This window comes from Coregonus clupeaformis, chromosome 14 (genome assembly GCF_020615455.1).
Source record: "Coregonus clupeaformis isolate EN_2021a chromosome 14, ASM2061545v1, whole genome shotgun sequence".
In the NCBI taxonomy this organism is placed as follows: domain Eukaryota; kingdom Metazoa; phylum Chordata; class Actinopteri; order Salmoniformes; family Salmonidae; genus Coregonus; species Coregonus clupeaformis.
This window is the reverse complement of record NC_059205.1, coordinates 3,414,239-3,431,705: the sequence shown is the minus strand read 5'-3', so window position 1 is coordinate 3,431,705 and position 17,467 is coordinate 3,414,239. Positions and strand designations below refer to the sequence as shown.

General features: G+C 48.5%; 1 protein-coding gene across 1 annotated transcript in view; it reads left to right on the top strand.

Annotated features, from left to right (window-relative positions):
* The window catches only part of cc2d1b (coiled-coil and C2 domain containing 1B), a 44,308-nt gene that overhangs the window by 4,751 nt on the left and 22,090 nt on the right, over nucleotides 1-17,467 (top strand). Inside the window, exons 6-14 of the mRNA XM_045224627.1 lie at nucleotides 43-51; nucleotides 4,493-4,633; nucleotides 4,952-5,267; nucleotides 5,535-5,665; nucleotides 11,443-11,521; nucleotides 12,106-12,332; nucleotides 12,798-12,870; nucleotides 13,584-13,702; nucleotides 13,872-14,001. Of these exons, the coding sequence (XP_045080562.1) occupies nucleotides 43-51; nucleotides 4,493-4,633; nucleotides 4,952-5,267; nucleotides 5,535-5,665; nucleotides 11,443-11,521; nucleotides 12,106-12,332; nucleotides 12,798-12,870; nucleotides 13,584-13,702; nucleotides 13,872-14,001 (1,225 nt within the window). The remainder of the gene's footprint in view (nucleotides 1-42; nucleotides 52-4,492; nucleotides 4,634-4,951; nucleotides 5,268-5,534; nucleotides 5,666-11,442; nucleotides 11,522-12,105; nucleotides 12,333-12,797; nucleotides 12,871-13,583; nucleotides 13,703-13,871; nucleotides 14,002-17,467) is intronic.

Genomic DNA, 17,467 nt, shown 5'->3' with positions numbered 1-17,467 from the left:
CCCCCCTCATCAATCTACACACAATACCCCGTAATGACAAAGCAAAAACAGGTTTGTAGAATTTTTTTGCAAATGTACAAAAAAAAACAACTGAAATGACATTTTCATAAGTATTCAGACCCTTTACTCAGTACTTTGTTGAAGCACCTTTGGCAGCGATTACAGCCTCAAATCTTCTTGGGTATGATGCTGTTTTAGTTTTGTCATTATGGGGTATTGTGTGTAGATTGATGAGGGAAAACATTTATTTAATCCATTTTAGAATAAGGCCGTAACGTAACAAAATGTGGAAGAAGGGGTCTGAATACTTTCTGAATGCACTGTATCTATAACACACAATCCATGTGTACAAGTGTGTATGTTATCGTGTGCATGTGTCTGGTTGTGTTGCTTCACAGTCCCCGCTGTTCCGTAAGCTTTATTTTAAACTGTTTTTTAAAAATCTTATTTTACTGCTTGCATCAGTTACCTGATGTGGAATAGAGTTCCATGTAGTCATGGCTCTATGTAGTACTGTGCGCCTCCCATAGTCTGTTCTGGACTTGAGGACTGTGAAGAGACCTCTGGTGGCGTGTCTTGTGGGGTATGCATGGGTGTCCGAGCTGTGTGCTAGTAGTTCAGACAGACAGCTCGGTTCATTCAACATGTCAATACCTCTCACAAATACAAGTAGTGATGAAGTCAATCTCTCCTTCATTTTGTTAGCGCTCTGTGTACATCCAAGGGCCAGCCGTGCTGCCCTGTCCTGAGCCAATTGCAATTTTCCCAAGTCCCTCTTTGTGGCACCTGACTACACGACTGAACAGTAGTCCAGGTGCGACAACTAGAACCTGTAGGACCTGCCTTGTTGATAGCGCTGTTAAGAATGCAGAGCAGCTCTTTATTATAGACAGACTTTTCCCCATCCTAGATGTTGTTGTATCAATATGTTTTGACCATAACAGTTTACAATCCAGGGTTACTCCAAGCAGTTTAGTCACCTCAACTTGCTCAATTTCCACATTATTCATTACAAGACCTAGTTGAGGTTTAGTTAATGTTTTGTCCCAAATACAATGCTTTAAAAAATATATTTATTTTTATTGGGTAGATCAGCTTTAATATTGCAGATAGATTGTAACTTCCATCAATGTAATTGTCTGCATCACTTCCAATCCCCTATGTTTTTTTTCTCGCAAATATATATATATATCTCCTTTAAAAAAATATTTCCCTTTATTACTTTCCAACCCCAGCACCCCTTCCCTAATTGGAGTAAACTAGTGAACAACAACGCTTAGGCCTCTACTTCCAGCTTATACATACTATTTACATTTTATGGACACAGTCAATTTTACAATAATTATATTTTGTTTGTTTTTACTCCTGAACTTCCTCTACCCTCAACCTCTCCGATCATTTTCATGATGTCCATCCGGTTTGTTTCTATATGCCATATCTTTCTAACTGTGCTCTTTCACAAAAGCTCTCAACCTATAACCTATATACTTGCTTTTAGTTTTTGAAATATTTAGGAATAACTTATTCCTTGCCACCCATTCTGAAACTAACTGCAACTCTTTATTAAGTGTTGCAGTTATTTCAGTTGCTGTAGCAGCTGATGTGTATAGTGTTGAGTCATCTGCATACATAGACACACTGGCTTTACTCAAAGCCAGTGGCATGTCGTTAGTAAAGATTGAAAAAAGTAATGGGCCTAGACAGCTGCCCTGGGGAATTCCTGATTCTACCATGGATTATGTTGGAGAGGCTTCCATTAAAGAACACCCTCTGTGTTCTGTTAGACAGGTAACTCTTTATCCACAATATAGCTGGGGGTGTAAAGCCATAACACATACGTTTTTCCAGCAGCAGACTATGATCGATAATGTCAAAAGCCGCACTGAAGTCTAACAAAACAGCTTCCACAATCTTTTTATCATCCATTTCTCTCAGCCAATCAGTCATTTGTGTAAGTGCTGTGCTTGTTGAATGTCCTTCTCTATAAGCGTGCTGAAAGTCTGTTGTCTATTTGTTTACTGTGAAATAGCATTGTATCTGGTCAAACACAATTTTTTCCCAATAGTTTACTAAGGGTTGGTAACAGGCTGATTGGTCGGCTGTTTGAGCCAGTAAAGAGGGCTTTACTATTCTTAGGTAGCGGAATGACTCTTGCTTCCCTCCAGGCCTGAGGGGGCACACTTTCTAGTAGGCTTAGATTGAAAATATGGTAAATAGGAGTGGCAATATCGTCCGCTATTATCCTCAGTAATTTTCCATCCAAGTTGTCAGACACCGGTGGCCTGTCATTGTTGATAGACAACAATACTTTTGTTCACCTCTTCCACACTTACTTATGTCTTTCAGAAAGCTCCAAAGCTTTTTACTATCATTCTTTATGTCATTTATCTTTGTTTCATAGTGGAGTTTCTTCTTCTTTTTATTCAGTTTAGTCACATGATTTCTCAATTTGCAGCACGTTTGCCAATCGGTTGTGCAGACAGACCTTTTTGCTATCTCATTTGCCTCATCCCTCTCAACCATACCATTTTTGAATTCCTCAACAATCAAAGGGGATTTAACAGTTTTTACAGTCATTTTCTTAATGGGTGCATGCTTATTAGGAACTGGGATAAGCGATTTCATAAATGTGTCAAGTGCAGCGTCTGGTTGCTCGTCATTACACACCACAGACCAACAAATATTCTTCACATCAACAACATATGAATCACTACAGAACTTCTTGTATGACCTCTTATACACTATATTAGGCCCAGCCTTTGGAACTTTGGTTTTCCTAGATATGGCTACTATATTGTGATCAATACATCCGATGGATTTGGATACTGCTTTCAAACACATTTCTGCAGCATTAGTAAAGATGTGATCAATACATGTTGAGGATTTCATTCCTGTACTGTAATTTTTTGTTATTTTTTGTTTTGGGGGTAGATCAGCTTAATATTGCAGATTGTAACTTCTATCAATGTAATTGTCTGCATCACTTCCAATCCCCCATGTTTTTTATATATATACTCCCCTTTATTACTTTTCAACCCCGCCATCCTTTCCCTACTTGGGGTAAATTAGTGAATAACAATGCCCAGGCCTCTACTTCCAGCCTATTCTTACTATCTACACCTTATGGACACAGTCAATTTCCTGTACTGTTTGTAACTACCCTGGTAGGTTGATTGATAACCTGAACCAGGTTACAGGCACTAGTTAGAGTTTGAAGGTTTCTCTTGAGTGGGCAGCCTGATGAAAGCCAGTCAATATTTAAATCACCCAGAAAGTATACCTCTCTATTGATATCACATACATTATCAAATCAGAATCAGTGTTGTACCCTGGGCTTCCCATTTCTTTTTCCAACTCAGAAGGTCACATACAGTGCCTTCAGAAAGTATTCACACCCCTTGACTTTTTAAACATTTTGTTGTGTTACAGCCTGAATTTAAAATTGATTAAATGTCACTGGCCTACACACACTACCCCATAATGTCAAAGTGGAATTATGTTTTTTGTTTATTTTACAAATTTAATGAAAAACTGAAATGTCTTGAGTTAATAAGTATTCAACCCATTTGTTATGGCAAGACTAAATTAGTTCAGGAATAAAAATGTGCTTAACAAGTCACATAATAAGTTTCATGGGCAATAGAAGTGTGTAACATGATTTTTGAATGACTACCTCATCTCTGTACGCCGCACATACAATTATCTGTAAGGTCCCTCAGTCGAGCAGTGAATTTCAAATACAGATCCAACCACAAAGACCAAAGAGGTTTTCCAATGCCTCGCGAATAAGGACACCTATTGGTAGATGGGTAAAACAAAAAAAAGCAGACATTGAATATCCCTTTGAGCATGGTGACGTTATTAATTACACTTTGGATGGTGTATCAATACACCCAGTCAATACAAAGATACAGGCGTCCTTCCTAAACTCAGTTGCCGTAGAGGAAAGAAACCATGTTTTCACTCATTATGGCATATTTTGTATAGATGGGTGAGATTAAAAATAAATGTAATCAATTTTGAAATCAGTCTGTAACACAACGTGCAATAAGTCAAGGGGTATGAATACTTCCTGAATGCACTGTAACGTGTTGATTCAGGGGTATGAATGCTTCCTGAATGCACTGTAACGTGTTGATTCAGGGGTATGAATGCTTCCTGAATGCACTGTAACGTGTTGATTCAGGGGTATGAATGCTTCCTGAATGCACTGTAACGTGTTGATTCAGGGGTATGAATGCTTCCTGAATGCACTGTAACGTGTTGATTCAGGGGTATGAATGCTTCCTGAATGCACTGTAACGTGTGTATTATCAGAAACCTGTATATACAATACTTCACAGTACACATGAACGCTGTATTATCAGAAACCTGTATATACAATACTTCACAGTACACATGAACGCTGTATTATCAGAAACCTGTATATACAATACTTCACAGTACACATGAACGCTGTATTATCAAACTTGGTTGTTGTTGTTCTCATCAGGTCAGCAGGGCTCCTCCCGCAGTACCAGGCAGTCTGCAGCACACCTTAGAGGAGAGACTGACCATGTACCGGACAGCTGAAGCCAGCGCCAAGGCCTCAGGGGAGTCCTCTAAAGCACGGAGATACAACCGAGGGCTCCAGGTAGTGATGCCCTTTTTGTAGATCACTACAAACTCTCTTTATGTCTGCTGTGTTTGTGTAGAGCTGGAGCAAAAAGGCCTGTACTCCTTGTTGCGCTCCAGAGCCTGTATTCACAACGCTTCTCACAGTAAGCACTGATCTACAATCAGTTTGCCTTTAATCATAATTAATAAGATATGGTCGGGAAGGACCTGATCCAAGATCGCCACAGTCTCCTACTCTGAGACAATTTGCTAATGGTCCTAGCAGGAGGGTTGACTACCTCTGAGCTAAAGTCCTAAAACCTCCGTCTCGTTATCCTTGTGTGTTTCTCCACAGACCCTGGAGTCCATGCTGGTCTCATTGAAGAAGGGGAGGAAGGTGGATGAGGCTGATATCCCCCCACCTGTAGCCGGTGGAGCCCCCACCTCCACCGCCCCGCCCCCACGACGTGCTCCTCCCCCTCGACCCTCTGTTCCTGAACCGACACCTCCAGACCAGCAGGGGGAGCCAGAGGCTGCTGCTCCTGCTGAGTTGTTACCCGTCTCCCCTGAGGCAGTATCACCCAGCAGTGAGGAGGAGCTGTCATCTACCGCCACCCTGGCCACTGTCGGCAGCACGGAGGAGGAGGAGGAGACTGGGCAGGCCAGCACAGGTCACACAGGAAGTCAATCAATAAATGATTATGTTACTGTTGTGACTCACAAGTCAGTCAAGAATTTCAATCAATCAATAGTTATTTTTTTACCATGTAGACACCTGTAATATACCACCGATTTTAGATAAATGACACAGTAAACAAGAATCACCTGCCTCCAACCAAATTAATTTTTAAATCTGAAAGTCAACACGAAGTACACCACTCCTGGATGTGTTATGAATGCTGTCTTTCTTTTGTTTGTGTGTGTTTTGTTCTCATCAGATGAGCCCACAGTAGGCGACGCCACCAAGGCGATGCTGTTAGGCAGACAGAGAGAGTATAAGGTGGCAGCTCTGAAAGCCAAGCAGCAAGGAGACATGGAACAAGTCAAGCTCTACTTCAGGACCAGCAAGGTCAAATTTTTTTAATGTGTTGGTGATAAAAAAAGTATTACCTTTTTTTTTTTTCTGTTAGAATGTAAAGGATAGGCATATAGCTTAGGCACTGACAGGAATAAGCAAGTGGATTAATTTATTATCTTTTGGAGATGAGCCTGATAAACGTTTTTTTGGTCTATCCACTATTTACAACTTAGCAGTTATCTTACAAAGTGATGCATGGAGAGTATTAACAGCAGGCTTGTTGCCTACTGTAGAAGATGGAGGAGAGAGGTGTTCTCTGGGTTAACTAAGGTAGCTGGAGGAGAGAGGTGTTCTCTGGGTTAACTAAGGTAGCTGGAGGAGAGAGGTGTTCTCTGTGTTAAGGTAGCTGGAGGAGAGAGGTGTTCTCTGTGTGTTAACTAAGGTAGCTGGAGGAGAGAGGTGTTCTCTGGGTAACTAAGGTAGCTGGAGGAGAGAGGTGTTCTCTGTGTGTTAACTAAGGTAGCTGGAGGAGAGAGGTGTTCTCTGGGTAACTAAGGTAGCTGGAGGAGAGAGGTGTTCTCTGTGTGTTAACTAAGGCAGCTGGAGGAGAGAGGTGTTCTCTGTGTGTTAACTAAGGTAGCTGGAGGAGAGAGGTGTTCTCTGTGTTAACTAAGGCAGCTGGAGGAGAGAGGTGTTCTCTGTGTGTTAACTAAGGCAGCTGGAGGAGAGAGGTGTTCTGTGTGTTAACTAGGGCAGCTGGAGGAGAGAGGTGTTCGCTGGGTTAACTAAGGCAGCTGGAGGAGAGAGGTGTTCTCTGGGTTAACTAAGGCAGCTGGAGGAGAGAGGTGTTCTGTGTGTTAACTAAGGCAGCTGGAGGAGAGAGGTGTTCTCTGGGTTAACTAAGGCAGCTGGAGGAGAGAGGTGTTCTGTGTGTTAACTAAGGCAGCTGGAGGAGAGAGGTGTTCTCTGGGTTAACTAAGGTAGCTGGAGGAGAGAGGTGTTCTCTGTGTGTTAACTAAGGTAGCTGGAGGAGAGAGGTGTTCTCTGTGTGTTAACTAGGGCAGCTGGAGGAGAGAGGTGTTCTCTGGGTTAACTAAGGCAGCTGGAGGAGAGAGGTGTTCTGTGGGTAACTAAGGCAGCTGGAGGAGAGAGGTGTTCTGTGGGTTAACTAGGGCAGCTGGAGGAGAGAGGTGTTCTCTGTGTGTTAACTAAGGTAGCTGGAGGAGAGAGGTGTTCTCTGGGTTAACTAAGGCAGCTGGAGGAGAGAGGTGTTCTCTGGGTTAACTAAGGCAGCTGGAGGAGAGAGGTGTTCTCTGGGTTAACTAAGGCAGCTGGAGGAGAGAGGTGTTCTCTGTGTGTTAACTAGGGCAGCTGGAGGAGAGAGGTGTTATCTGTGTGTTAACTAAGGTAGCTGGAGGAGAGAGGTTCTCTGTGTGTTAACTAGGGCAGCTGGAGGAGAGAGGTGTTCTCTGGGTTAACTAAGGCAGCTGGAGGAGAGAGGTGTTCTAGAGTGCTGTGTGTTAACTAAGGCAGCTGGAGGAGAGAGGTGTTCTCTGTGTTAACGGCAGCTGGAGGAGAGAGGTGTTCTCTGTGTGTTAACTAAGGCAGCTGGAGGAGAGAGGTGTTATCTGTGTGTTAACTAAGGTAGCTGGAGGAGAGAGGTTCTATGTGTGTTAACTAGGGCAGCTGGAGGAGAGAGGTGTTCTCTGGGTTAACTAAGGCAGCTGGAGGAGAGAGGTGTTGTCTGGGTTAACTAAGGCAGCTGGAGGAGAGAGGTGTTCTCTGTGTGTTAACTAGGGCAGCTGGAGGAGAGAGGTGTTATCTGTGTGTTAACTAAGGTAGCTGGAGGAGAGAGGTTCTCTGTGTGTTAACTAGGGCAGCTGGAGGAGAGAGGTGTTCTCTGGGTTAACTAAGGCAGCTGGAGGAGAGAGGTGTTCTCTGTGTGTTAACTAAGGCAGCTGGAGGAGAGAGGTGTTCTCTGTGTTAAGGCAGCTGGAGGAGAGAGGTGTTCTCTGTGTGTTAACTAAGTCAGCTGGAGGAGAGAGGTGTTCTGTGGGTAACTAAGGCAGCTGGAGGAGAGAGGTGTTCTGTGTGTTAACTAAGGTAGCTGGAGGAGAGAGGTGTTCTCTGTGTGTTAACTAAGGCAGCTGGAGGAGAGAGGTGTTCTCTGTGTGTTAACTAAGTCAGCTGGAGGAGAGAGGTGTTCTGTGGGTAACTAAGGCAGCTGGAGGAGAGAGGTGTTCTGTGTGTTAACTAAGGTAGCTGGAGGAGAGAGGTGTTCTCTGTGTGTTAACTAAGGTAGCTGGAGGAGAGAGGTGTTCTCTGTGGGTTAACTACGGCAGCTGGAGGAGAGAGGTGTTCTCTGTGTTAACTAAGGCAGCTGGAGGAGAGAGGTGTTCTCTGTGTTAACTAAGGCAGCTGGAGGAGAGAGGTGTTCTGTGTGTTAACTAAGGAAGCTGGAGGAGAGAGGTGTTCTCTGGGTAACTAAGGCAGCTGGAGGAGAGAGGTGTTCTCTGTGTGTTAACTAAGGCAGCTGGAGGAGAGAGGTGTTCTCTGTGTGTTAACTAAGGTAGCTGGAGGAGAGAGGTGTTCTCTGGGTTAACTAAGGTAGCTGGAGGAGAGAGGTGTTCTGTGGGTTAACTAAGGTAGCTGGAGGAGAGAGGTGTTCTCTGGGTTAACTAAGGCAGCTGGAGGAGAGAGGTGTTCTCTGTGTGTTAACTAAGGCAGCTGGAGGAGAGAGGTGTTCTCTGGGTTAACTAAGGCAGCTGGAGGAGAGAGGTGTTCTGTGTGTTAACTAAGGCAGCTGGAGGAGAGAGGTGTTCTCTGTGTTAACTAAGGCAGCTGGAGGAGAGAGGTGTTCTGTGTGTTAACTAAGGCAGCTGGAGGAGAGAGGTGTTCTCTGGGTTAACTAAGGCAGCTGGAGGAGAGAGGTGTTCTCTGTGTGTTAACTAAGGCAGCTGGAGGAGAGAGGTGTTCTCTGGGTTAACTAGGGCAGCTGGAGGAGAGAGGTGTTCTGTGTGTTAACTAAGGCAGCTGGAGGAGAGAGGTGTTCTCTGGGTTAACTAGGGCAGCTGGAGGAGAGAGGTGTTCTCTGTGTGTTAACTAAGGCAGCTGGAGGAGAGAGGTGTTCTGTGTGTTAACTAAGGCAGCTGGAGGAGAGAGGTGTTCTCTGGGTTAACTAAGGCAGCTGGAGGAGAGAGGTGTTCTGTGTGTTAACTAAGGCAGCTGGAGGAGAGAGGTGTTCTCTGTGTGTTAACTAAGGTAGCTGGAGGAGAGAGGTGTTCTGTGGGTTAACTAAGGCAGCTGGAGGAGAGAGGTGTTCTCTGTGTTAACTAAGGCAGCTGGAGGAGAGAGGTGTTCTCTGTGTGTTAACTAAGGCAGCTGGAGGAGAGAGGTGTTCTCTGGGTTAACTAAGGCAGCTGGAGGAGAGAGGTGTTCTCTGGGTAACTAAGGTAGCTGGAGGAGAGAGGTGTTCTCTGTGTGTTAACTAAGGTAGCTGGAGGAGAGAGGTGTTCTCTGGGTTAACTAAGGTAGCTGGAGGAGAGAGGTGTTCTCTGTGTGTTAACTAAGGCAGCTGGAGGAGAGAGGTGTTCTCTGGGTTAACTAAGGCAGCTGGAGGAGAGAGGTGTTCTCTGGGTTAACTAAGGCAGCTGGAGGAGAGAGGTGTTCTCTGTGTGTTAACTAGGGCAGCTGGAGGAGAGAGGTGTTATCTGTGTGTTAACTAAGGTAGCTGGAGGAGAGAGGTTCTCTGTGTGTTAACTAGGGCAGCTGGAGGAGAGAGGTGTTCTCTGGGTTAACTAAGGCAGCTGGAGGAGAGAGGTGTTCTCTGTGTGTTAACTAAGGCAGCTGGAGGAGAGAGGTGTTCTCTGTGTTAAGGCAGCTGGAGGAGAGAGGTGTTCTCTGTGTGTTAACTAAGGCAGCTGGAGGAGAGAGGTGTTATCTGTGTGTTAACTAAGGTAGCTGGAGGAGAGAGGTTCTATGTGTGTTAACTAGGGCAGCTGGAGGAGAGAGGTGTTCTCTGGGTTAACTAAGGCAGCTGGAGGAGAGAGGTGTTGTCTGGGTTAACTAAGGCAGCTGGAGGAGAGAGGTGTTCTCTGTGTGTTAACTAGGGCAGCTGGAGGAGAGAGGTGTTATCTGTGTGTTAACTAAGGTAGCTGGAGGAGAGAGGTTCTCTGTGTGTTAACTAGGGCAGCTGGAGGAGAGAGGTGTTCTCTGGGTTAACTAAGGCAGCTGGAGGAGAGAGGTGTTCTGTGGGTTAACTAAGGTAGCTGGAGGAGAGAGGTGTTCTCTGGGTTAACTAAGGCAGCTGGAGGAGAGAGGTGTTCTGTGTGTTAACTAAGGCAGCTGGAGGAGAGAGGTGTTCTGTGTGTTAACTAAGGAAGCTGGAGGAGAGAGGTGTTCTCTGGGTAACTAAGGCAGCTGGAGGAGAGAGGTGTTCTCTGTGTGTTAACTAAGGCAGCTGGAGGAGAGAGGTGTTCTCTGTGTGTTAACTAAGGTAGCTGGAGGAGAGAGGTGTTCTCTGGGTTAACTAAGGTAGCTGGAGGAGAGAGGTGTTCTGTGGGTTAACTAAGGTAGCTGGAGGAGAGAGGTGTTCTCTGTGTTAACTAAGGCAGCTGGAGGAGAGAGGTGTTCTGTGTGTTAACTAAGGCAGCTGGAGGAGAGAGGTGTTCTCTGGGTTAACTAAGGCAGCTGGAGGAGAGAGGTGTTCTGTGTGTTAACTAAGGCAGCTGGAGGAGAGAGGTGTTCTCTGTGTGTTAACTAAGGTAGCTGGAGGAGAGAGGTGTTCTGTGGGTTAACTAAGGCAGCTGGAGGAGAGAGGTGTTCTCTGTGTTAACTAAGGCAGCTGGAGGAGAGAGGTGTTCTGTGTGTTAACTAAGGCAGCTGGAGGAGAGAGGTGTTCTCTGGGTTAACTAAGGCAGCTGGAGGAGAGAGGTGTTCTGTGTGTTAACTAAGGCAGCTGGAGGAGAGAGGTGTTCTCTGGGTTAACTAGGGCAGCTGGAGGAGAGAGGTGTTCTGTGTGTTAACTAAGGCAGCTGGAGGAGAGAGGTGTTCTCTGGGTTAACTAGGGCAGCTGGAGGAGAGAGGTGTTCTGTGTGTTAACTAAGGCAGCTGGAGGAGAGAGGTGTTCTCTGGGTTAACTAAGGCAGCTGGAGGAGAGAGGTGTTCTCTGGGTAACTAAGGTAGCTGGAGGAGAGAGGTGTTCTCTGGGTTAAGGCAGCTGGAGGAGAAAAGGTGTTCTCTGGGTTAACTAAGGCAGCTGGAGGAGAGAGGTGTTCTCTGTGTGTTAACTAAGGTAGCTGGAGGAGAGAGGTGTTCTCTGGGTTAACTAAGGCAGCTGGAGGAGAGAGGTGTTCGCTGGGTTAACTAAGGTAGCTGGAGGAGAGAGGTGTTCTCTGTGTGTTAACTAAGGCAGCTGGAGGAGAGAGGTGTTCTCTGTGTGTTAACTAAGGCAGCTGGAGGAGAGAGGTGTTCTCTGGGTTATGGTAGCTGGAGGAGAGAGGTGTTCCGTGTGTCTTTAAGGAATACCTGGGATAGGATAAAGTAATCCTTCTACCCCCCAGAAAAAAACAAAAAAACAATTGTAAAGTGGTTAACCCACTGGCTATAAGGTGAATGCACCAATTTGTAAGTCGCTCTGGATAAGAGCGTCTGCTAAATGACGTAAATGTAAAAATGTAAATGTTAACTAGGGCAGCTGTATTCTGCTTTCTCTCTCTCTCTGTCCTGTTCCTCACTGACGTCCCTGGGGTTATGAGTTATGCAAAACATGTAGGAAGTCAACAAAGGCTGCCATTGTGATATCTTGTTGTCTGTGTTTTTGGTTGCAGAGGTTCGACGCGGTGATCGAAGCGTTGGATAAGGGCCTGGAGGTAGACCTGAGTTGCCTGCCACCCTCACTATCCTCGGGTAAGGATTGACCACAGGACTGATCTGAAATGGCACCCTAGTCCCTATATAGTGCACTACTTTAGACCAGAGAATTGCACCCTATTCCCTATATAGTACACTACTTTAGACCAGAGAATGGCACCCTATTCCCTATATAGTGCAATACTTTAGACCAGAGAATGGCACCCTATTCCCTATATAGTACACTACTTTAGACCAGAGAATGGCACCCTATTCCCTATGTAGTGCACTACTTTAGACCAGAGAATGGCACCCTATTCCCTATATAGTGCACTACTTTAGACCAGAGAATGGAACCCTATTCCCTATATAGTGCACTACTTTAGACCAGAGAATGGCACCCTAGTCCCTATGTAGTGCTTATCAGAAGTAGTGTACTATGTAGGGTGTAGGCCATCATTGTAAATAAGAATTTGTTCTTAACTGACTTGCCTGGTAAAATAAAAAATAGAGCCATTTTGGACAAAGTGGAGTCAAAGTTGTCAGTCTCTAAGACGTTGTTGTTGTTTTGATTTCTTTCCTTTTTTCTTTTTTTTAAACTATTTGAAGTCAACATTTATCATCCGTTGCTCTGTCTTTAGGGGTCATCTCGGCCTTGTCTGGCCCAGAAAAAGAGACTGGTCCTGGACAGACCTCGAGCCCCAATCCCCCTGCCTCCACACCTCCAGCCCCCTCCGCTGCCCCTGCCCAGCCTAAAGACGTGCTGGAGGCCCTGGAGCAGCGGAGAAACCGGTATCAGGAGGCCTGCGCCCAGGCCAAAGCCAGCGGGGACGACCGCAAGGCCCGCATGCACGAGCGCATCGCCAAGGTAACGCCTCCCAAGCCCTAACCGTAACCATGTACAACAATCAATAACATTCTATCTGTATTGTGCTTCTTTACAAATATGTTTGTCACAAAGCGCCCTATCAGTGCCGAGACTTTTCATTTATCTGCATGTCCAGCCCTCCTCATAATGAAGTGTTTTACCATTTTCTTTTCAGGATAACCAGGGCGACAACAGTTGTATTGACAAATGTCCCCCCAAAAAAGCCTGATCAAAATGCATGTGTATGAATGCTGTAAGAACACAAATGGTCTGCTCAGTGGGAAATGAATATCCAACTAGTCAGTGACAACTGTTTGGAGTTTGTGACGGCAACTGTGAGCTTATTACAAATGTCCAAAACGTCACAGTGGGACTCATTGGCTTGCAATCCAGGCCTAAAACCCTATCACCTTTGACCTCTGGTTATTAGATGACTATGATATGACCCTTGACCTGTTCCCACAGCAATACCAGAGTGCCATCCGCGCCCACAAAGCAGGACGTGCTGTCAACTATGACGAGCTGCCTGTCCCTCCAGGTGAGTCAACTATTTAATATGGTCGCATGTATTCAGTATAGTACTGTTGTAGAAGTAGCCTAGTGTCCTGTCCAGGGGGTGTCCTGTACATCAAGCTGTCTCACTACAGAAACAGGAGATAGACTAGTGTCCTGTCCAGGGGGTGTACTGTACATCAAGCTGTCTCACTACAATAACAGGAGATAGACTAGTGTCCTGTCCAGGGGGTGTACTGTACATCAAGCTGTCTCACTACAGAAACAGGAGATAGACTAGTGTCCTGTCCAGGGGGTGTACTGGTACATCAAGCTGTCTCACCACAGAAACAGGAGATAGACTAGTGTCCTGTCCAGGGGGTGTCCTGTACATCAAGCTGTCTCACTACAGAAACAGGAGATAGACTAGTGTCCTGTCCAGGGGGTGTCCTGTACATCAAGCTGTCTCACTACAGAAACAGGAGATAGACTAGTGTCCTGTCCAGGGGGTGTACTGTACATCAAGCTGTCTCACTACAGAAACAGGAGATAGACTAGTGTCCTGTCCAGGGGGTGTACTGTACATCAAGCTGTCTCACTACAGAAACAGGAGATAGACTAGTGTCCTGTCCAGGGGGTGTACTGGTACATCAAGCTGTCTCACTACAGAAACAGGAGATAGACTAGTGTATGTAATAGCAGACTATTGTAGTTGTGTGTGTGATCCAATCACAATGACTTATCATCTGCATCCAACAGGGTTTCATCCAATCCCTGGCCAAGAAGGGGCTGGACCTGAGCAGGGATTCGCTGCCGTGCTGGAGGCAGCCAATAAACTGGCATCTGAGGAAACCACAGCGACAGGAGAGAATGAGGAGGTAGACTATTCCTTCAATATAGTGCACTAGAAATGACACCCTATTCCCCTCTAGTGCACTACTAGTTACCCAGGCCTCTGTGTGGCTACCCTATGTGGCTCAGTATAGGGGAAAAGGGTGTCGTTTGAGACTCGGGGTTAGTGTGTTGATTGACTGCTCCTGTTGACAGAGCAAGCCTCCTGTCCCTGAGAAGCCAAAGAAGCCCACGTTGGCTGTTCCTCCGACGACCCAGAGGCCCAAGAGGAGCGCCTCTCCCTCCGCAGACAGGACCCACCAGAGAGAGGGCCTGTCCTCTACAGGTCAGTCCCTACCCCCTATCTCTGGCCCCGTAATTGTTAGTTACATAGTTAACCAATAGTTACCCGGACTATCTGCATTGACCCTTTTTGCACCAACTCTTTTGACTCATCACGTACGCTGCTGTGACTGTTTATTATCTATCCTGTTGCCTAGTCACTTTATCCCTACCTATATGTACATATCTACCTTGTGCCCCTGCACATCCACTCTGTACTGGTTACTGGTTCTGGATCTTCCCTGGCGCCATGTACCAGCCTACCCCAACCCACACCACTCTGGACCTTCCCTGGCTCCATGTACCAAACTACCCCAACCCACACCACTCTGGATCTTCCCTGGCTCCATGTACCAGCCTACCCCAACCCACACCACTCTGGACCTTCCCTGGCTCCATGTACCAGCCTACCCCAACCCACACCACTCTGGACCTTCCCTGGCTCCATGTACCAGCCTACCCCAACCCACACCACTCTGGACCTTCCCTGGCTCCATGTACCAGCCTACCCCAACCCACACCACTCTGGACCTTCCCTGGCTCCATGTACCAGCCTACCCCAACCCACACACACTCTGGACCTTCCCTGGCTCCATGTACCAGCCTACCCCAACCCACACCACTCTGGACCTTCCCTGGCTCCATGTACCAGTCTACCCCAACCCACACCACTCTGGACCTTCCCTGGCTCCATGTACCAGCCTACCCCAACCCACACCACTCTGGACCTTCCCTGGCTCCATGTACCAGCCTACCCCAACCCACACCACTCTGGACCTTCCCTGGCTCCATGTACCAGCCTACCCCAACCCACACCACTCTGGACCTTCCCTGGCTCCATGTACCAGGCTACCCCAACCCACACCACTCTGGACCTTCCCTGGCTCCATGTACCAGCCTACCCCAACCCACACCACTCTGGACCTTCCCTGGCTCCATGTACCAGCCTACCCCAACCCACACCACTCTGGACCTTCCCTGGCTCCATGTACCAGCCTACCCCAACCCACACCACTCTGGACCTTCCCTGGCTCCATGTACCAGCCTACCCCAACCCACATCACTCTGGATCTTCCCTGGCTCCATGTACCAGCCTACCCCAACCCACACCACTCTGGACCTTCCCTGGCTCCATGTACCAGCCTACCCCAACCCACACCACTCTGGACCTTCCCTGGCTCCATGTACCAGCCTACCCCAACCCACACCACTCTGGACCTTCCCTGGCTCCATGTACCAGCCTACCCCAACCCACACCACTCTGGACCTTCCCTGGCTCCATGTACCAGAATACCCCAACCCACACCACTCTGGACCTTCCCTGGCTCCATGTACCAGCCTACCCCAACCCACACCACTCTGGATCTTCCCTGGCTCCATGTACCAGCCTACCCCAACCCACACCACTCTGGACCTTCCCTGGCTCCATGTACCAGCCTACCCCAACCCACACCACTCTGGACCTTCCCTGGCTCCATGTACCAGCCTACCCCAACCCACACCACTCTGGACCTTCCCTGGCTCCATGTACCAGCCTACCCCAACCCACACCACTCTGGACCTTCCCTGGCTCCATGTACCAGCCTACCCCAACCCACACCACTCTGGACCTTCCCTGGCTCCATGTACCAGCCTACCCCAACCCACACCACTCTGGATCTTCCCTGGCTCCATGTACCAGCCTACCCCAACCCACACCACTCTGGACCTTCCCTGGCTCCATGTACCAGCCTACCCCAACCCACACCACTCTGGACCTTCCCTGGCTCCATGTACCAGCCTACCCCAACCCACACCACTCTGGACCTTCCCTGGCTCCATGTACCAGCCTACCCCAACCCACACCACTCTGGACCTTCCCTGGCTCCATGTACCAGAATACCCCAACCCACACCACTCTGGACCTTCCCTGGCTCCATGTACCAGCCTACCCCCAACCCACACCACTCTGGATCTTCCCTGGCTCCATGTACCAGCCTACCCCAACCCACACCACTCTGGACCTTCCCTGGCTCCATGTACCAGCCTACCCCAACCCACACCACTCTGGACCTTCCCTGGCTCCATGTACCAGAATACCCCAACCCACACCACTCTGGACCTTCCCTGGCTCCATGTACCAGCCTACCCCAACCCACACCACTCTGGACCTTCCCTGGCTCCATGTACCAGCCTACCCCAACCCACACCACTCTGGACCTTCCCTGGCTCCATGTACCAGCCTACCCCAACCCACACCACTCTGGACCTTCCCTGGCTCCATGTACCAGTCTACCCCAACCCACACCACTCTGGACCTTCCCTGGCTCCATGTACCAGCCTACCCCAACCCACACCACTCTGGACCTTCCCTGGCTCCATGTACCAGCCTACCCCAACCCACACCACTCTGGACCTTCCCTGGCTCCATGTACCAGCCTACCCCAACCCACACCACTCTGGACCTTCCCTGGCTCCATGTACCAGGCTACCCCAACCCACACCACTCTGGACCTTCCCTGGCTCCATGTACCAGCCTACCCCAACCCACACCACTCTGGACCTTCCCTGGCTCCATGTACCAGCCTACCCCAACCCACACCACTCTGGACCTTCCCTGGCTCCATGTACCAGCCTACCCCAACCCACACCACTCTGGACCTTCCCTGGCTCCATGTACCAGCCTACCCCAACCCACATCACTCTGGATCTTCCCTGGCTCCATGTACCAGCCTACCCCAACCCACACCACTCTGGACCTTCCCTGGCTCCATGTACCAGCCTACCCCAACCCACACCACTCTGGACCTTCCCTGGCTCCATGTACCAGCCTACCCCAACCCACACCACTCTGGACCTTCCCTGGCTCCATGTACCAGCCTACCCCAACCCACACCACTCTGGACCTTCCCTGGCTCCATGTACCAGAATACCCCAACCCACACCACTCTGGACCTTCCCTGGCTCCATGTACCAGCCTACCCCAACCCACACCACTCTGGATCTTCCCTGGCTCCATGTACCAGCCTACCCCAACCCACACCACTCTGGACCTTCCCTGGCTCCATGTACCAGCCTACCCCAACCCACACCACTCTGGACCTTCCCTGGCTCCATGTACCAGCCTACCCCAACCCACACCACTCTGGACCTTCCCTGGCTCCATGTACCAGCCTACCCCAACCCACACCACTCTGGACCTTCCCTGGCTCCATGTACCAGCCTACCCCAACCCACACCACTCTGGACCTTCCCTGGCTCCATGTACCAGCCTACCCCAACCCACACCACTCTGGATCTTCCCTGGCTCCATGTACCAGCCTACCCCAACCCACACCACTCTGGACCTTCCCTGGCTCCATGTACCAGCCTACCCCAACCCACACCACTCTGGACCTTCCCTGGCTCCATGTACCAGCCTACCCCAACCCACACCACTCTGGACCTTCCCTGGCTCCATGTACCAGCCTACCCCCAACCCACACCACTCT